At 43.4% G+C, this 20,621-nt stretch overlaps 3 protein-coding genes across 3 annotated transcripts in view; 1 reads left to right on the top strand and 2 right to left on the bottom strand.

Moving 5' to 3' along the window:
* Positions 1–1,514: 1,514 nt before the first annotated feature.
* Positions 1,515–6,306, bottom strand: tmem127 (transmembrane protein 127). The gene is made up of 3 exons (XM_078239500.1): positions 5,504–6,306; positions 4,540–4,704; positions 1,515–4,132 (listed from the first exon to the last, which is right to left on the bottom strand). The coding sequence occupies exons 1-3, from the start codon at positions 5,742–5,744 to the stop codon at positions 3,825–3,827; spliced, it is 714 nt and encodes a 237-aa protein (XP_078095626.1). The 5' UTR covers positions 5,745–6,306; the 3' UTR covers positions 1,515–3,824.
* On the top strand, positions 6,018–16,365 carry ciao1 (cytosolic iron-sulfur assembly component 1). Its single transcript, XM_078239499.1, has 7 exons — positions 6,018–6,184; positions 6,301–6,449; positions 6,896–7,007; positions 11,699–11,787; positions 11,994–12,195; positions 12,824–12,911; positions 13,413–16,365. Exons 1-7 carry the CDS (start codon positions 6,046–6,048, stop codon positions 13,645–13,647), a joined length of 1,014 nt encoding a protein of 337 aa, XP_078095625.1. The 5' UTR covers positions 6,018–6,045; the 3' UTR covers positions 13,648–16,365.
* Positions 16,366–18,333: 1,968 nt separating this feature from the next.
* Positions 18,334–20,621, bottom strand: part of snrnp200 (small nuclear ribonucleoprotein 200 (U5)) — a 34,824-nt gene continuing 32,536 nt past the window's right edge. The window contains exons 43-45 of the mRNA XM_078239492.1: positions 20,063–20,144; positions 19,870–19,962; positions 18,334–19,267 (exon numbers count right to left, since the gene is read on the bottom strand). Coding sequence (XP_078095618.1) covers positions 19,118–19,267; positions 19,870–19,962; positions 20,063–20,144 — 325 coding nt within the window. The 3' untranslated portion in view covers positions 18,334–19,117. The remainder of the gene's footprint in view (positions 19,268–19,869; positions 19,963–20,062; positions 20,145–20,621) is intronic.

Genomic DNA, 20,621 nt, shown 5'->3' on the forward strand with positions numbered 1-20,621 from the left:
GGTCCAACGCTATGGATTAAGTGTATTTGTGTTGTACCTTGATTTATTATTGCCATATGTAGTATACAGTGAAAAGTATTGTTTCTTGCATGCTAGACAAAGCATACTGTTCATAGAGAAGGAAAGGAGTGCAAAATAGAGTATTACTATCATAGCTGGGGTGTAGAGAAAGATCAACTTAATGCAAGTTGGGTCCATTCAAAAGTCTGATGGCAGCAGGGAAGAAGTTCTTGAGTCGGTTGGTACGTGACCTCAAACTTTTGTATATTTTTCCTGATGGAAGAGAGAATATCTGGGGTGCGTGGGGTCCTTAAAGCTTTTTAAAAAGTTTATTCATTAGTCACAAGTAACGCTTACATTAACACTGCAATGAAGTTACTGTGAAATTCCCCTAGTCGCCACACTCCTGCGCGTTTGGATCAATGCATCTAACCAGCACATCTTTTAGACTGTGGGTGGAAACCGGAGCATCCAGAGGAAACCCACGCAGACACGGCGAGAACGTGCAAGCTCCACACACTGCCCCAAACTGGGAATCAAACTTGGGTCCTTGGCGCTGTGGGGCAGCAGTGCTAACCACTGTGCCACCCTAATTATGTTGGCTGCTTTACCGAGGCAGTGGGAAGTGTAGACAGAGTCAATGGTGACAGTCTTAACTGACAGGTCAAATTCTGAGAAAGTAGAGGTGTTGGTTGGGCTTTCTTACCTTTAGTGTCAGCATGCGGGGGGCACAGATTGTTGCTGATTTGCTATTTAAACAATATATTTGATGCAAAATTAATGGCTCGAGGTTATTGAACCAAAGGCACCTCGACCCCCTTACGTGCACATGACACTTTTGCAAGAAGAACACAGCACTCCTCCTATTTTCCTGGTGGAGAGTTATACTTCAACCAATGCTACCACAATCATAACCTAATTTTTTTCTCTGTCTTGTGTGCAAATTGGCTATTGCATTTCCTTGTACCACGCAAGTGATTGAGCTGCAAAATTGTCATTGGTCAAGTGTTTGGAAACTTGCTGAGGTAGTAAAAGGCAAGATAAATGTGAATTTGTTCCTTCATGGTGACATTTCCACAGGATCATTTACCTCCCATTTGTTCGAAGTCCATGAAATGAGATTTATTGTTTGATACAAAATAGCATTCTGCCAGAAAACTAGCAGCAGTTTAGTTCAACCTATTCAGATTTTCCTTTGACACAACAGAAATCCAAATCATAATGAAGGAACTTCCTGAAATTATATCAATAGTCCCCCATTTCCCATATGTCTTCCAATTTGCCTATCAATGGGCATTGGTTGCAAATGGTCTCAGACACAAGCAGTCACCAGATCTTCAGGGGCAGATGAGCAAGGCTGCAGAAGGAAGGCTCCAACCTCGATTTTCAGCCAGACTCTGGGCCAACAGCTTTTAGATGGAATGATTAAAGTCCACCCAATTACTACTAAGGATGGAATATTTCTGAAAGTGTTAATTATCAACATAATTTGGGATGAGATTGGTACCAATAAGTGTCTTTGTCTTGTAGTTCAACATTTATTAAAAGTCATCAGCTGTACAGACAGACTTCAGATAATCTTTCCACAGCAGAATTTATCTTGCATTTTCTTTCGTCCCTGATGCATTGATTTCATAGACAGCATGCAAAGAATTTGGCACTGATTCTATACATTTTCAAACTATTTTTCTCTGATTGTGCTGCCAATCAGATAAGTTACTCTTCAACAAGGTGAAGATTGAGGACTTTGTTCTTTACACCGTTGTGGTAAATGTTAGGTAAACTTTCTCCTCGAGTCAGGGATTAAGGGTATTGCCACTATCTGGAAACTCTATGCTGAGAGAAAGTTACTTAACAGCCATCGGTTCATGTCAAATTTTAACTATCTTGCCTGTGATTGCTGGAAGTTTTGTTCTACTTAGAACTGTGGCATTCTGTCCATTTTGGCTTAATTTGTTGAATCCAATTTCCCTGCCATTTGTTCCTTAGTGTTCATTCTCTGAACTCCCATCAGTTAAAGTGCCTGCAGGGACTCAAGTGAAAAGAGAACGGTTTCGACTCCAGAATGCCTACCCCATTCTATTGCAATGTCATCTGCTTCCAGTTAGCAGTCATTGGTTGGACAGCATGAGAACATCCAAAAATTTGTCAGGAGGATTGCGCAAAAAGAAAATCTACTTGTGAGCAGATTATTTTTCCACACAGAGGTCTCATGTGGTACATCACCGCCGTGACCTTTCCTTAACGACTGTGCAATATTGCCATGAAAGGGCACAGTGCCTCCCACAACCTCAGCTCATTTGTTCTGAAGGAGTGAGGGTATTGCACTGGAATGGTCACACTCCCTATGACAAACTGTTTGCGGAATCCAAAGAGGAATTCACAGGGCCAATATCACACATTCAATTTTATGGAGATGAGTGAGAACAAACTAACTACATTGACATAACCAGCCTGTGTGGGTCTGTAGTCGCTCCAATAGGGAAGTTTCACCTTGTGTGCTCTGATAAAACATGATGAGAAGCTTCGACACCATTCATGGCAGTGGTCATTCAAATATTGCTGAATCCTTAATACTGACCAGCTTCCAAAGTCCTGTGGTGTCAACACATCACATTTGGTAAAGTACTGAAGAAATATTACCTTGTATAGACACTATATTACTTAACAGTAATTGATGTTTTTCAACTTGTGTGAGACAGGTTTGGGATGGGCTCTAAAGGGAAAGTCAGAAACACTCCCTTCACATTTGCCTTCATCTTTTAAAATCTACTTTTGACCAAACTCACACAATATATTTGCAACTGGGTTAATGCCACATCGTCAAGATTACTCTCCTGTGAAGCAGCTTACGATTCCCATCATTGAAGTCACTATCTGAATTCACATTGCTTTGCTGTATTATTCTAAAAGCTAACCATGATATTACCTTCAATTTGATAAAGTGCTTTCTTCCTCAGGCCTAAAATGGGAGTAGGGAAAGGCAACTGACACTTCCACCAACGCCAGTGGTAAAACTTGAAGTACTAATTATTTTCAATTATTCAATTTAACAGCTTGACACAAACTGAAAAATTGGACAAATCCAACAGATGTAAACTCAAACCCCCACAATGCTGACAGGCTCCCATGAACTCAGTACTGGAATTTTTCTGACTGAATCAATGGAACATATTCTCTGGGGTTAAATCAGGAAAGGGAGAAGTATGAGTTAGTGAACACTAAGGTGTCACAATGAGCTAAAGCTCAGTGAGTGATAATGGGCCAGAGACAGTATCCTTTTGACTGGCATGCATCTTGCCCTATAGAATCACGGACAGAAAATATTTACATACAGTTCTTGTAAAAGAATGTTAACTTTTTAAGAAGTCTAAAAATTCCACTTAAATAATAAAGTGCTTGTGAAGTATTGTAAATAATGCAATAACAGAAGCACTGCACGATTCTAGTTTATTTCAAGCACTATGAAAGAGAACAGTTTTAAAAAGTCTATAAAAATGTTTAATGTTTACAAATGTTCAAATTTAGCCTATCCAAGTTAAAAAGATACTGCCTCTGGATAAAATATGGTGACAGTTGAGAACTCCAACCCCTTCAAGAATGTCTCTTGTCATCCATCAGGAATGATCAAGTGAGCACAGCAATACTTGTAGCTTTGGGATGACCATAGTTTCTGGCCCCCAACACATGACCTGAACTGCAAGGATGACAAGGGGTTGGAGGTAGCTGCTCCAGATGAAGAATTTCACTGAACATAAGGGCCAAGTTCCAAGAGTCAAGTGAAATGAGATTTAAGATGAGAAAATTGTGATGTGTCTTGATGCTCAGGGTGTGTATGCAGGGGGAGGCTGGAACTGATTGACAATCTCATATTCCACAGGGTAGGGTTCATTCTCTTCCATTTCTGACAGCAGTTCCAATGCTTGTTCCTCTTCCTCTGTCGGGTAGTGCCGCAGAAGGTTAGCAGCTGTTGCCAAGATGGATGCTCCTCCAGCTCCTGCCACCAAGTAAAAACTAACTGCAAAGGTCACGTAGACACGGGATCCATGGTATTTCTTGTGCTGCTGCTGAAGTGCTAGGATCAACTCTGATGCCCAGTAACAGAATCCAATTACTGTGGCACATTGGAGAACTGTTAATAAATAAAGACAATGAGTGAAGTAAAAGGATGTGTGCCAGGATAAACTCCCATAATTTGTCAAATAGTCCTCTGCACAAAATGATGGCAGCACAATCACAACTGTAAGCAGAGGGAACACTCAATATACATGCAAGAGAAACTTTACTTTGGTAATCTAAGGGGCCTCCTCTCATCAGCATAGCTTAAGTAGAAAGCGAGTTGAGTGGGAAATATCTGCCTATATGTTAATGTTGCTTCATCTTGCTTGTTGAAATAAAAAAGACTTCCTGCCAAACAGTCAAGGCTGAGATGAGCTGAAGTCATCATTTCAAAAGTCACTTGCGAAATGGCTCTACAAAGATTAAAAATAAAGCACGCCTAGTTTCTAAACAGATTGTGGCAGTTTCACTTTCACATACCTGTAAGAATATGAGCAAAGGCATATCTACGGGTAATCTTCAATGCTGGATGTTTTGGTCCAAACACGTCAAGTAGAAAAGCTGACAAACTGCAAAGGATCCCCAGGAAACAGAAGGCACCAATGACCCGCAGCAAGAGCACAGTCTGCGGGTTCATACAATAATCTGCAAAGAATGAGTGTAGGTTAAATATCAGACTTCTATGTACATTAAACAGCAAACAAAAAAATTGAAGTGAATTCAGTGCAAGCTGTGGCTGGTGGCAGAATTCTCATCCTGTCAGAAGTTACAGGTTCAAATCTTCTCCAAGACTTAATCAGACAACGACAAAAAGGCTGACTCAACAGTGGAATATTGAGGGAGTACCACGCAGTCAGAGGTGCCATGTTTCAGATGAGATATTAAACTGAGACTTTCTGTATAAAGGATTCCAGAGCACACAGTCTCAATAAAGGAGCAACCAGTGCCCTGGCCAATATTTGTTCCTCAATCAAGATCACAAAAACTTGGCCAGTCACTCTCCCATTGCTGTTGGTGTGACGTTGGCTGTTGCACTTCCTGTTGTAAGTGAGATCACTTAAAAAAAAACGACTTTGGCTGTAAGGTGCTTTGGGACGCCCTGTGCTGGTGAAAGGCAAGGCACTGGCACCAACAGAAGCTTTTCTCTAAACAAACTGGACAGGTGAAGGGGATCTCAAATGGCCATTCCTCTCACCTGCAGCCTGAATCACAAATGCAGGCAGGCTCTTTAAGGTGAGAGAGCATATGAACATAGGAATTAGGAGCAGAAGTAGGCAAATAGTGGTAGGGGTGAGCAAGCTCCATAATGATCACAATGGCAGCTTTTATCCTGAGTCATCGCCCAGGTATATAAAGGAGCTTTGACTGCATTCCTTTCCTGGTCAGGTGGCACTGAGGCCAAAAAAACAAGCCCTTCCTAGACACTCCCCACCCCTTCCATTACCTTCCAGCAGAGTGGAGTCCAGCCGTCCCAGCACATCCGCGACCCCGAGCTCCTGGCGCGGGCACGTGCCCCCATGGGCGCGCAGCCAGGCCGGTTCCGCCAGCGCCGTGCACAGCGCGGTCACCGAGAGCGCGCCCGGCACCGCCGACGCCAGGCTCCGTTCCGTGTGCTTGGGGAGCGCGCCCCCGGCGCCCGGCCGCCTGCGCGACCCTGACAGACCGGCTCCCGCAGGTCCGTACATTCTCCCGTCCTGTCCCGCCCGGCGAAGCCAACGAGGAATCGCTGCGACCGCGATTTAAATCGATCAAATCGGTTGCCCCCTCCCCCCTGCCGCTCCACTCAGCCGCGCGCAACGTCCTGTTTCCGACCGAATGGACCCACACCGGATGTGACGTCGGGGAGCGAGGGCGCGGCCGCCGCCGGCTGGCGATTGGTCGCGTGGTTGTCTGATTGACGCGGGTGCTCACCAATCGGGACCAGCTCCGTGGTGGTCCTCCAACCAACCGGTGAGCGGGGGCGGGGCTTGTGATCGGCGCGCGGCGATGAAGCGGCGGTTGGCGTTCGAGTTGCGCTTCTCGGCGCACCCGGACTCCCGGGCCTGGTATGTGGCCTGGAGCCCGAGCGGCGCGCTGCTGGCTTCGTGTGGAGGCGATCGGGCTGTGCGCCTCTGGGCTAGAGAAGGTGTGAACGGGTTCGGCGGGAGGGCTGCGAAACAAGGTGCGGGTTGTGCCGAGTGGCCGGGGGGGGGAGGCCTGGATCCATTTAACCATCAACATCTCTCTCTCACACACACTCAGGGGCGACCTGGCAGTGCAAGTGCCTGCTGGAAGATGGGCACCAGCGGACCGTGCGGAAGGTTTCCTGGTCGCCCTGCGGCAACTACCTGGCTTCGGTCAGCTTCGACGCCACCACCTGCATCTGGAGGAAGAAGGATGGCGGATTTGAGGTAGCGCACCCCTAATTTTATGACCAAGGTTTGAGGGGATGGTGGAAGAGCCCGGCTGCCAGGACCTGAGTGTTTGCAATGTCCTTCCTCTTCCCTGCCCCTCCCTCTTGTGCCCTCCCTCTTGTGCCCTCCCTCTTGTGCCCTCCCTCTTGTGCCCTCCCTCTCTGCCCACCCTCTCTGCCCTCACTAGCTCTCGACTCTTCCCACAAGAGGAGACATCCACTCTCTCAGATCACCCCAGGATTTTGAATGCTTTGTGAGGACCACCTCTCATTCCTCTAAACTCCAATGGGTTTGCCCTCAACCTTTCGCAAATTTGGCATCAAACAAGGTCAAAGCGACCGATGTGTTTATTTCTGTATTACCATCTCCAAACTAACAACAGATCCTGCATGGCATGGCGTCTGACGGTTTGATGTTCAGGCCGAGTGTTTTTCTTTTGACAGCTTTTGACAACTCTGGAAGGACATGAGAATGAAGTGAAGTCTGTCGCCTGGGCTCCATCGGGCAGCCTCCTTGCAACCTGCAGCCGGGATAAAAGTGTGTGGGTTTGGGAAGGTGAGAGAATATTTAATCAAAAATCAAATAAGTTCTCTTCAAAGAGACTGCCTGTCAAGAACCTACAAAATCTGTCTGACAGGGTGGCAGAGGCAAAAACTCTCTTACCATTTGAAAACTGCTTGGTGATGCACTTGAAGTGACTGAGGGCTCAAAAGTGTGATTAGGCTGGCCCTGACCTTATCTGCTGCAGATGGACGGACCAAATGGCCTCCTTCCATAAGAACATAAGAAATAGGAGCAGGAGTAGGCCATCTGGCCCTTCGAGCCTGCCCCGCCATTCAACAAGATCATGGCTGATCTGAAGCGAATCAGTTCCACTTACCCGCCTGCTCCCCATGCTGTAAGTTTGTGTAATTGTGAACAAAGAACAATACAGCACAGGAACAGGCCCTTCGGCCCTCCAAGCCTGTGCTGCTCCCAGGTCCAAACTAGACCATTCTTTTGTATCTCTCCATTCCCACTCCGTTCATATGGCTATCTCGATAAGTCTTAAACATTCCCAGTGTGTCCGCCTCCACCACCTTGCCTGGCAGCGCATTCCAGGCCCCCACCACCCTCTGTGTAAAATATGTCCTTCTGATATCTGTGTTAAACCTCCCCCCCCTTCACCTTCACCTTTGTGAACATCACCACCGACCTGGGGAAAAGCTTCCCACCGTTCACCCTATCTATGCCTTTCATAATTTTATACACCTCTATTAAGTCTCCCCATATCCTCCGTCTTTCCAGTGAGAACAAGCCCAGTTTACCCAATCTTTCCTCATAACTAAGCCCCTCCATACCAGGCAACATCCTGGTAAACCTCCTCTGTATTCTCTCCAAAGCCTCCACGTCTTTCTGGTATTTTGATCCCCACCCCCCTGCCATACTAGTTTAAACCCCCCCGAACTGCACTAGCAAAACTCCCAGCCAGAAGTTGTTCACTTTGGCAAGAAGAATGAAAAAGCAGACTATTACTTAAATGGAGAATGGCTGCAGAATTTCAAAGTAGAGGGATCTAGGTCAGAATCATAGAATCCTTATAGTACAGAAGGAGGCTGTTCAGCCCATCGAGTCTGTACCAACCACAATCCCACCCAGGCCCTATTCCTGTAACCCCACACATTTACCCTTCTAGTCCCCCTGACACCAGGGTCAATTTAGCATGGCCAATCAACCTAACATGCACATCTTTGGATTGTCAGAGGAAACCCACGCAAACACGGGGAGAATGTGCAAATTCCACACAGTGACCCAAGGCTGGAATTGAACAATTCCAGCCTTGGGTAGCAGCACGGTAGCACAGTGGTTAGCACTGCTGCTTCACAGCTCCAGGGACCTGGGTTCGATTCCCGGCTTGGGTCACTGTCTGTGTGGAGGTTGCACATTCTCCTCGTGTCTGCGTGGGTTTCCTCCGGGTGCTCCGGTTTCCTCCCACAGTCCAAAGATGTGCGGGTTAGGTTGATTGGCCATGCTAAAATTGCCCCTTAGTGTCCTGGGATGCGTAGATTAGAGGGATTAGTGGGTAAAATATGTAGGGATATGGGGGTAGGGCCTGGGTGGGATTGTGGTCGATGCAGACTCGATGGGCCGAATGGCCTCTTTCTGTACTGTAGAGTTTCTATGATTTCTATGAACCTGGTACCCTGGCGCTGTGAGGCAGCAGTGCTTGCCACTGTGCCGCCCCCCAAAAAAATTGTCCTCACCTGGACACTTGCCTTCACATGAAGAAGGAAGGTGTCTCCAAGAAATCCACCTTCTGGTCACAGTGACTGCACCTATGCAAATGTTACCTGCAACCGTCAATCACCTTCGCCGCTCTGCTGCCCTCACCTGGACCTAGATGTTCTAAGTGCATGAGTCACAAAAGGTTAGTGTACAAGTCGAGCAAGTAATTAAAAAAGTGAATGGAATACTATCCTTCATTACCATAGGAATGAAACATAAAAAGCTGTGATGCTTCAGTTATACATTTGTAAGACAACATCTCGAATATTGTGTGCAACATTGGTCTCCTTATTTAAGGAAGGATGTAAATGTATTGGAGGTGGTTCAGAGGAGGTTTACTCGTCTGATAGCTGGAATGAGTGGGTTGTCTTCAAAGGAAAGGTTGGACAGCCTGGGCTTGCTTGATTAACGAATTGAAATGTGAACAAGTTTTCCATAGAAACATGCATAGAAAATAGAAGCAGGAGTAGGCTATTCGGCCCTTTGAGCCAACTCCACCATTCATTATGATCCTGCCTCATCATGAAATTAAATACCCTGATCCTGCCTTCCCTCCATATCCTTTGATTCCTTTAGTCCCAAGAGCTATATCTAATTTCTTCTTGAAATCATACAACGTTTTGGCATCAACCACTTTCTGTGGTCGAGACGTCCACGGATTCACCACTCTCTGGGTGAAAAAATTTCTCCTCACCTCAGTCTTAAAAGTTTTACCCTTCATCCTCAAGCTATGACCCTAGTTCTGGACTCCCTCGCCATCGGGAACATTCTTTCCGGATCCACCCTGTCTAATCCTGTTAGAACTTAATAAGTTTCTAAGAAGTCCCCTCTCGCTCTTCTAAACTCCAATGAATATAATCCTAACTAACTCAGTCTCTCCTCATGTGACAGTCCTAAAACCAAGGAATCAGCATGGTAAACCTTCGCTGCACTCCCTCAGATAAGGAAACCAAAACTGCACACAGTACTCCAGATGTGGCTTCACCAACGCTTTATGCAATTGCAGCAAAACATTTGTATTCCTATACTCAAATCCTCTCACTCTGTAGGCCAACATACCATTTGCCTTCTTTACTGCCTACTGTACTGCGCACTTACTTTAAGTGACTGATGCACAAAGACACCAAGGTCTCACTAAGTATCCACCCCTCTCAATTTATACCCATTCAAATAATAATCTGCTGTCCTATTTTTGTTATCAAAATGGATAACCTCACATTTATCCACATTACACATCTACCATGCATATGCCCAGTCACTCAGTCTGTCCAAATTACGCTGAAGCATCTCTGCACCCGCCTCACAGCTCAACCTCCCACCCAATTTTGTATCATCTGCAAATTTGGAGATAATACATTTAGTTCCCTTGTCCAATCATTAATATATAATGTGAACAGTTGGGATCCTAACACAGATCCCTGCGGCACCCCACTAGTCATTGCCTGCCAATCGGAAATAGACTAATTTATTCCAACTCTGCTTCGTGTCTGCTAGTAAGAAGTTTAACAACACCAGGTTAAAGTCCAACAGGTTTATTTGGTAGCAAAAGCCACACAAGCTTTCGAAGCTCTAAGCTCACAAGCTCTAGGGGCTTAGAGCTTCGAAAGCTTGTGTGGCTTTTGCTACCAAATAAACCTGTTGGACTTTAACCTGGTGTTGTTAAACTTCTTACTGTGTTTACCCCAGTCCAACGCCGGCATCTCCACATCGTGTCTGCTAACCAGCTTTTTATCCATCTCAAGACACTACCCACAATCTGATGTGCTTTATCTTTACACAATAGTCTGCTATGTGAGACCTTATCAAAAACCTTCTAAAAGTCTAAATAAACCACACCCACTGGTTCTCTCCAGGCAACTCTACTGGTTACATCCTCAAAGCTTTCCAGTAGATTTCTCTTTCGTAAAGCAATGCTGACTTTGCCTGATTATACCACCGCTTTCCAAATGCTGTGGTATGAAATCCTTGATAATGGACTCTAGCAATTTCCCTACTACTGACATTAGGCTCACTGGTCTATAGTTCCCTGTTTTCTCTCTACTTCTCTTTTTGAATAACGGGCTTACATTAGTTATCCTCCAATCTGTAGGAGCAATTCCAGAGTCCAAAGAATTTTGGAAAATGACCACCAATGGATCTATTTCCTCTTTCTAGGGCCACTTCATTAAGTACTCTGGGTTGAAGATTATCAGGCCCAGGAGATTTATCCACCTTCAATCCCATTAATTTCCCCAAATCAATTTCCCTGCTAATACTGATTTCCTTCAGCGCCTCACTAAAACTTGTGTTTCTCAGAACTTCTGGTACATTATTCATGTCTTCACATTTAGTTGTTCAGCCATTTCTTTATTCCCCATTATGAATTCCCCCGTTTCTGACTGTAAGGGGCCACCATTCATTTTTGTTAATCTTTTTCCCTTCACATACTTATAGAAACGTTTACAGTCAGTTTTTACATTCCCCGCTAGGTTACTTTCATAATCTATTTTCCACTTCTTAATCAATCCTTTGGTCCGCCTTATGCTCGAAGTGAAACCAAGAAGCACTTTGTCTGCACATGATAGGGTGTAAATGTGCAACGTTTTCCTCCCAAAAGGGTGTGGATACTCAGTAAAGTGGAGTTTTCAAGACTGGGATTGATAGATTTTAGTTTGGTAAAGATGTTGAGGAATAATGATGCAGGTTGGTCAATGGATTGGGATGCCAATCAACCACGATCTGATTGAAAGGCACTCCAAACTCAATGGACTGAAAAAGCTATTCCTGGCCTGATGTAATTATACAGGTCTTCTCATTAACAAGGGTTGGGTTAAAGACCAACAATATGCCAAAATGCCATGTATATTTTGTAAACTGTGCTTGCTATGTACTCTGACATTCTAAAATTAGTAACCTGCTGTGATGAGGCATTACAGCTCAGTGCAGTAGAGCGAGGTCTCTGTCTCAGTAGCTGCTGCTGACTATTATAATTTGCATTTTAGTGGATGAGGAAGATGATTACGAGTGCGTGAGTGTACTGAATGCTCATACCCAGGATGTCAAACATGTAATCTGGCACCCAAATGGAGAGGTAAGAGTTTCCAAGAACTACCACATCGACATTCTACACTGCCTTACTTTCTTATTTGCAGTCTCTGCCTTCGATGTGGGATTTATATAAATGTATATAGCAAGCCAGAGTCAGGTAGACCATATCACATGCTACAATGTAGTCAGGACTATATAACTTCTAAATTATCATGTTGGCTTAAATGTATATTTCTAATTTAACACTAGCTCCTGGCTTCTGGAAGCTATGATAACAGCATCAAGCTGTACAAGGAGGAAGATGATGACTGGGTCTGTGTCAACACTCTCGAAGGTCATGAGTCTACAGTTTGGAGTATTGCTTTTGACAAAATAGGGGAACGTTTAGTGTCTTGCAGTGATGATAAAACTGTGAAAGTTTGGAAAGCATACAGGCCCGGCAATGAACAAGGTAAAGAAGCAGAACTTGGCACAATGTGGCCCTTGTTTATTTTTCAGTTGACCCAAAAAGAGATGAATTGTGACCCATTTGACTGATAACCTAGATAGCCTTATGCTGATATCTGAACTTGTTTGCGAATGTGCTATTGCACAAACTGATATATTGGTATTGCCACCATTAAACCTTCCCCTTGCTCCTGTTCCTTTTCAGTTCTTAGGTAAAACATAATCACTTTTGCAAAAAACAAAGGCTGTTTAACAGAAGCCTGGACATCAAAATAACCTGATCACAGTAAAGGTGGTTTTTGAGTCAATATTCAGAAGGTCAAAGTTTTCCAGCACTAAACAAAATTATGTAACAGGATTAGAAGCAGATTACTGCTGAAATATATTTGTATCACTTGTAATGAAAGTGTCATCCTGTTTTATTTAGTGTGGAAACAGCATACTCGTGTGATTAATCATGCTAAAATGTGGTGGGACAAATGGCACATTTTGTTTTGGACAAGTAAGATTCAATGTGAACCACTGAAAATTATTTTTCTGCTGTTTCCCTTAAAGAACAATTCCATAATGTGTTGATAGCCTGTGCAGTGAAAGAAGCTTACGCTGAGGTTGTTATTTTCTTTTTGGTGCAGGTGTGGTATGCAGTGGATCAGATCTGTCCTGGAAGTGTATCTGCACCCTTTCTGGGTTTCACGCACGTCCCATCTATGACATTTCCTGGTAAGTTCAAAGTCAGCATTCTGTTGGGAATCCACCCGAAGGAAAGTCCCTTATTTCAAATACTTCAATGATTATGACAGAAAATGCATGCCTCCTTTTCACTGATTTAAGTGGATTGCTCATATGTATTAGGAGGAGGCCATTTGTATTTGTTCTGGTTTGTCTGTGACAGAGCTATTCACTTAATTGCAATCCCCCGATCTTTCCCCAGAACCATGTAATTTGTTTTCCTCACTTCAACTATTTATCCAATTGTAAATATTGAATCTGCTGCTGCCAGATGACGACAGTTCGCTGCATTAAAAAAGTTCCTTATGTTGCCTCTTTCACTAATCACATTAAATCTGTGTCTTCTGGTTACTGACCGTTCTGCCACAGATAACAGTTCCTTGGTCTTTATTCTGTAGAAACACTTAATTTGAACACCTCCATTAAATCTTGTTGAGATCGTCTAATAACCCCAGCTTTTCCAAACTGTTCACATTACTTCATCCCTTTCAGGTGTCATATGACTGATGCGATAGCAACTGCATGTGGTGATGATGCAATCAGGATATTTGAGGAGGATCCTGGCTCGGACCCACATCAACCCACCTTTTCACTCACGGCTCACATTCCAAAAGCGCACACTCAGGATGTCAACTGTGTGGCATGGAACCCAAAGCAAGCAGGGCTGTTGGCATCATGCAGTGATGATGGGGATATCACTATCTGGAGATACGAGTTTGAAGATTAGTGCAAGCTCTCAGCCAGAGGTGTTCGACAGGACAATGCGGACATTCTCAATAACTGCATTTCACTGCACATTAACTGTCCAGTCTTGGAATTAATCACCATGACTACTTCACGTAACTATTTTCACATTTGCACTAATTATCCCTTCATGGTTATGTTCTGCCGACCACAAAATGCTCTGTAGAGATTAACAATTCAACAAACCAATTTGTTTTTACATTTTTTTGAAAGAGAATTAAAACCATTGCTCAGCTTACTATATTTTCCAATAGATTTAGCCAAGTATCTTAACAATGGGCTTCAGCAAACAATGCAAATAGATTATTCATTCATGTATCTCTTTAGCTTAGAGACAATTACGTGCACTTAAATGTGATAGATTCTTGAAGCTTTCATAGGCAAGAATTCTTCTCCCTCACATGTGTGCATGTTAAAGCAAGTATTCAATAAAGTCTTTAGAATATTACTCTATAATTGAGAGACTTTCGGAAGAATGGTCATCTGCATCATTGAGAGTTTTCCCATTTTACAGTAAGGTTACACATAAATGATAGGGGGGGTGGTGTTAAGAGACAGATATCAACTGCCATTTAGTTTTTATTCCATGTCTGTGTTGCTGGCAAGGCTCTCTCTTAATTGTTGACCCATGACCTTCTTGAACTGCTCCAGTCCACTGGTTGTAGGTATACCCACAGTGTTGAGGTGGGAATTTCAGGATTTTGAATGAACAATAGTGAAGGAACAGCCTTTTGGTTCCAAGTCAGAAGGGATCTTGCAGCTGGTGATGTTTCCAAGCATCTGCTGCCCTTGCCCTTTTTTCTTTGGTAGTAAGAGGTTTCAGGTTTGGAAATATGTTTCAGCAACCCCGTGAATTGCTGCAGTGCATATTAGATATGGTACACAGTGCTGTGACTCTGCGTCCGCGGTGGAGGAAGTGAATATTTCAAGTTGGTGGATGGGATGCTAAGCAAGCAATTTGGAGCTGCATTGACAAAGGCAAGTGGAGAGTATTCCATTCCAGTCCTGACTTGTTCCTTGTTGACATTGTGCAGGCTTTAGGGAGCCAGGAGCTCAGTAATCCCTCAGTATTCCTAGCCGTTACTCTACTTTGGTAGCCATCCTGTTTACTTGCACGTCCAGTTGTTTCTGGTTGTGAGGATGGTTTTCTTCTTGTATTTAAAACTATCGTTCCCCTCAATTAGCCAGACAAAGTCACCAGAATGGTTTCCAGATGATTCATTAAAAGACTATAGCTATAGGACTCTGAATGAAGTCGTTCAGACCATTGAGTGAAAAATTCAGAAACACATAGGCAATTATAGTTTCAACTCCAATTACAAGTAATTAGCAAAAGAATAGGCATTATGTAAAAGTAGTTTTTAAAACTAATCACAATCACCTTATACTTAATTATAATATCCAATTGACTTGAGGTTTTCACTTGCTTCAATTGAGTATTGTTTTCCACGATATTTTCAGCATCCAAGCTGTGTCTGAATATTAGAACATGGATCACTTCCTTGTCCAAAGTATAGCAGCACGGTGGCACAGTGGTTAGCACTGCTGCCTCACCCAGGAACCCAGGTTCGATTCCTGGCTTGGGTTACTGTCTGTGTGGAGTTTGCACATTCTCCCTGTATCTGCGTGTGTTTCCTCCGGGTGCTCCCACAGTCCAGAGTTGTGCAGGTTAGGTGAATTGGCTATGCTAAATTCTCCCTCAGTGTACCCAAACAGGCGCCGGAGTGTGGGAACTAGGGGATTTTCACAGTAACTTCCTTGCAGTGTTAATGTAAGCCTACTTGTGACTAATAAATAAACTTTAACTTTAAATTAGTTGTTGGGTTTTTTTTTTCAGAGACTAAATATTGAGCTGAACTTTAGCTAATACCAAGACTCGCAACAACAGTATCCTTGTGAAAGATGTTCATTGACCAACGTACGCTGGGAGAAAAGTGCTGGGCTTTCCAACACTTCTCTGAAGTTACATCACATTGGGAATTTAATTATACAATTTCCAAAAGTCATTTTACCTGTCCCTGGCTCATCCCAACCAGACATAAGCCAATCATTATTAGTACATGTCATATACCTTGGCCAATTACATTTATTCTCTGACAGCATAGGAATAGTGGTTACGAATGATCTTTCCCATGGCCATCTGTTGGCTTGCTCCAGACCCTCTTATCTGGTTTAATGCTTCGTCTATTCATTAAGCTGTCTGGGATCACGAGCTTCATCCTTGGCTGATGAATATTCTGATTCATGAGGACAGTTGAGAGCCTATGCCAATAAGAGCTATGCTTCTGTGAGTATATTGTTATAAGGAATGTGGTTCACTTTACTTGACTACTTCCCATGATGCCTTAGAACTCTGCCATTAGCCAGGATGTGTGCTTTTTCAATAACACACTTTCAGAAATATGTATTTAAATTCTTTGTGTTTATATGTTTCTATGCAGACAGTACCTCTGTAAAATGTATACGGCAGTCTGTGATTCTTATCCTAAGTTAATCCACTCTGTTTTAAGTCTTTATCAGTATTTTAGTCCCAAGGTATTTTGAATCCCTCTAACAACAGTATTGTTCTCTCTTGTTTATCTGAATGTCAGGTGTCTGGAACTAGCTGCTTATTATCCTGCAGTTTAACCTTGTGTAGGCTTTTTGTGATTTGTCTCTGTTCACCCTTTCACTGGAGTTATTAATATGACTTTTCTTCCATAATTGTTAATACTCCTCACTGATCAATCGTAACTTCTAGGTTGTGGGGATTCAGTGATGATAATTCCATTGAACATCAAGGACTGTTTCAGTATCTGAGAGTTGTGAATGGTGCTGAACACACTGCAGTCATCCGCAAACATGAGTATGGGCCCTTAGAAGAGTGCCCTTAGTATGATGGAGGGAAGGTGATAGCTGAAGATGGTTGGGCTTCAGCACTTCGGACACCTGTTCTGATTCCCATTGACTTAAGCTTTGCTCAGGCTCTGATGACAAATGCTTCCTTGATGTCAGGGATTGGCATTTTCACTTCACCTCCTCCCCATTTCAGCAGTTTAGTCCATTTTTGGACTAAGCCTCTAAACGTTGAGGCACAAGCTGAGTAGCAGAACCCAAACTGAGCATTACAGGGCACATTGAACCCCTTTTCCTGTAAGTTATTGACAGTTGTTTGTGGAGTCCTGATAAGATTAACTGGTCAATTTTCTGTTCTGAGTTGGAAGAGGAGAAATAGGCATTGGATAGAAATTATATCACGTCCTACAGTGACTATATTACTGAAATCCAAAATGTTTCCTGCCAGAGGTGAGCAAGGGGGTGGGATAGCAAAGATGGGTAAAACAATGACAGACATGGGGGGAGTCAGATGAGGAAAGAGCAGCAAGTCATTACATTTGGGATCGAAGGATCACAAACCAATATAATTACAAACCCAAACAAAACAGAAACTGCAGCAAAATCTCAGCAGATCTGATGACATCTGTGGAGAGAATAGGACAAGATTTATACTGTAATAGTGGGGTTGTGTAATTGACTGAAATGTCATAGAAAGGTCAAAGGCAGTGAAAAAAGGCTGAGAATAGTGTTAATAGCCTTTATTCAGAGATCAGAAGATGTAAATGACAGATGGCCCTGGTGAGGTTGGGGGAGGGAAAAAGATGGAAAGAAAGATTTAAAAGTGGACAAAAGCAGCACAGTGGTTAGCACTGCTGCCTCACAGTGCCAGGGACCCAGGTTCGATTCCCAGATTGGGTGACTGTTGAAGTGGAATTTGCACGGTCTCCCCTCGTCTGCATGGGTTTCCGCTGGTTTCCTGTGTCTGAATATGTGCAGGTTAAGTGGATTGGCTATGCTAAATTCCCCTTAGTGTCAGGGGGACTAACTAGGCTAAATGCATGGTGAGGATAGGGCCTGGGTGCGATTGTGGTCAGTGCAGACTTGATGGGCCGAATGCCTCCTTCTGCACTATAGGATTCTATGAAGGTAATGAAAAATGGATTAAGATCAAAAAGAAAACAATAAATGTGAATGGACTGGAGGTAGAGGAGAGTTCATGCCCTGAAGTTGTTGAACGTAATGTTCAGTCTGGAGGCTGTAAAATGCCTAAGATGAAGTGCTGTTCCTCCAGCTTGCGTTGGGTTTCACTGGAAAATTGCAACAGGCCAACGACATACATGTGGACGGGCGAGCACAATGGTGTGTTGAAATGGCAAGCAACAGGATGGTCTGGGTCCTGCTTGCAGACGGACTGAAAGTGTTTTGCAAAGCAATCACCTAGCCTGCATTTCATCTCCTGTGTAGACTGCATTGGGAGCAGTGAATGCAATAGACCAGATTAAAGGGCATACGTGCATCTGAAACACTGCTTCACCTGAAGTGTGTTTGTGTCCTGGGATGGTGAGCAGGGCTGCCCACCATCTGATAAGCATTGGTATTGAATTTCCAGCCAAGCTCATTTTGGAAACTTCTCACTAGTTTGCATGAAAGTTTGCAATAATCGGTGTAGCTGAAGAGTGCCCAACAGATCCACAATGATAATTTTTTCCTGTAAATAAAAGCAAGAAAACGGAATACTTCAGAGAAGTGTAATAGCTGAAGAATTCTACAGGGAATTCCAATATCCTGGAGTTTGGGAAATACAACTGGCACCAGGCACTCATTTGCTTAAAAAAAAGAAAAGCTGACAGACTTAAAATTATACACCATATTTTATTTGGGCTAACTTCTGAGTGACAGAGTAGCAGTGAGGAAGGTTACATACGCACACACAGAACAGCTCACTCTTTACACTCAAACTTAACCATATAAACTGTACAAATTACAAAGGGACTTTTTGGAGCAAAAAAACATTTTCTTCAAACACATTCTATAAACTTTACCATAGTAACCTAAAATTCATGGTCTAAACAGTAGAAGCCAAATGTAGCCATTTGTCATCAATTCTGTCTGATACCACATTTGAACAAAGATGTTAGGTCTTCATTGAATCATAGAAACCCAACAGTGCAGAAAGAGGCCATTCGGCCCATCGAGTCTGCACCGACCACAATCCCACCCAGGCCCTACCCCCTTATCCCTACATATTTACCTGCTAATCCCTCTAACCTACGTATCTCAGGACACTAAGGGGCAATTTTAGCATAGCCAATCAACCTAACCCGCACATCTTTGGACTGTGGGAGGAAACCGGAGGAAACCCACGCAGACACGAGGAGAATGTGCAAACTCCACGCAGACAGTGACCCAAGCCGGGAATCGAACCCAGGTCCCTGGAGCTGTGAAGCAGCAGTGCTAACCACTGTGCTATCGTGCCGCTAAAGACAATCTACATTATAATCAGTTCTTTATTGTGCACGAGATAAGTAGTAGAGCAGCTCAATGTATTTTGTTTCAGAAATCTGACAATGTGCACATGCATTGTAGAAGATCTTAATAACAGCAGTCTTCAGAATCACAGATTTGGATCGGGATGTTTAATCAGAGTCACTCTCGCCTTCACTGTCAGCTTCCTTGACATCAATGTTGAATTTGTACTCCTGATCACAGCCCATGTACGCATCACTCATGAAGTACAGGGTGTAATGTTGGGTACTAGGAGCTGGTGCAAGAAAATCTAGTTTCACCTGAAACAATGAACACCATGTATTAGAAAAACACCACAACCAACCTATATTCTCAGTTTAAAGTAATTTACATGCATCTATATCGACAGAAGTGGTTCCTGGTAAACCTGGTCAGTCAGCAAGCATCCTGCAAATCTTTGATCACGTAACTTTTAGCAGAGCAGTGAGTGTAACAGCATTGATTGAGCTCGCTCTCTACATTGGCATTTTGCAATTGCTCATATGGTAACTGGCTTCTTAACAAGACTTGTATGAAAATTATACGAACAGAAGGAAGCCATTTCTCCCCTTCAACTTGTTCTGTCAATCAACGAGATCCTGGCTAATCTGTCACTTAACTCCATACTTTATTCCAAATCCTTTAATTTATTGCATTAACTGAAGTTTATTTAAAGTTACAGAGCATCAATTACTGCCTGAGAAAGAGAGTTCCTTATTGTGCTCTATGGTCCTATTCTATTGGAAGCCGACAATGCCTTCAAAGTCCAAATTGAACAAATTTCAATTGAGTAAGGCATCCTGCAGCTTAAGTCACTGCCACACATAACTGAATCGTCAATGAATGATTATCTCCTTTGCAGAGGTGAGGAGATGATACTAACCTTGGCCTTCTGTTGCAGGGTCAGCCTCTTGATGGATATCAGGCTGTTTGTCTTGGGATCTCCAACCACCACCCACCAACCTTCCTCACGTTTCTGAAGGATTTACAACAGAAGTTTGTGAGACAAGTAGAAAATAGTCAGGATAAAAATTCTGATGCTTGGAAAGAGTTGCTTCCTTGGCGTATGGACTCACCTGAGGGAATAAAGGTGCAATGACAGGTCCAGTCACCTCTTCCTCACGCTCCAGCTGTACCATCACCACGACCGAGGAACCACTGCACAAAATTGCACATTGTCACCCATCTCACCAAGTTTTATGACTTTTCTCTTAAAAACTAATGAAGTGAACTGATTTACGCAGTTGGGAGTACTTGGCTCTCCAATTTCCTATAGCCTGACTGAATCAAGGCAACATGTGGCTGGCCCTCCATCTTTCCCATGGTTGAAGCAACTTCTAGTTCCCTCGCTGAAGAACTGTCTGCTGCTCAGAAATTCAGCAGAGACCTTACATTCCAGGTTTTCGCAGCCCATAGCAAGCTCAAATTTGACACTGAATTGATTACACTTAGGTTTGCTTTAAAAGTGAACAATAAAATGTAATCCTCTTTAGCACCTGAATTTGTAGGTCCCAGTGAGCTCAATGCTGGTCATTTATCATTCAGTCAATTGAACTGAAGACCAAGATCAAACAACTTTTATCCTCTGCAGCTGAGCTAGATTTTAAATCCAGGTCCCACCTGAAAAATCTCGGT

Source organism: Mustelus asterias, chromosome 22, assembly GCF_964213995.1.
Source record: "Mustelus asterias chromosome 22, sMusAst1.hap1.1, whole genome shotgun sequence".
NCBI lineage: Eukaryota > Metazoa > Chordata > Chondrichthyes > Carcharhiniformes > Triakidae > Mustelus > Mustelus asterias.

Coding starts and splice junctions, on each gene's coding strand:
- ciao1 (XM_078239499.1), top strand. CDS start 6,046: ATGAAGCGGCGGTTGGCGTTCGAGTTGCGCTTCTCGGCGCACCCGGAC. Junction 6,185..6,300: donor GCGCCTCTGGGCTAGAGAAG/GTGTGAACGGGT, acceptor ACACACACTCAG/GGGCGACCTGGCAGTGCAAG. Junction 12,196..12,823: donor CAGGCCCGGCAATGAACAAG/GTAAAGAAGCAG, acceptor TTTTTGGTGCAG/GTGTGGTATGCAGTGGATCA.
- tmem127 (XM_078239500.1), bottom strand. CDS start 5,744: ATGTACGGACCTGCGGGAGCCGGTCTGTCAGGGTCGCGCAGGCGGCCG. Junction 4,705..5,503: donor GGACTCCACTCTGCTGGAAG/GTAATGGAAGGG, acceptor CATTCTTTGCAG/ATTATTGTATGAACCCGCAG. Junction 4,133..4,539: donor CTTTGCTCATATTCTTACAG/GTATGTGAAAGT, acceptor ATTTATTAACAG/TTCTCCAATGTGCCACAGTA.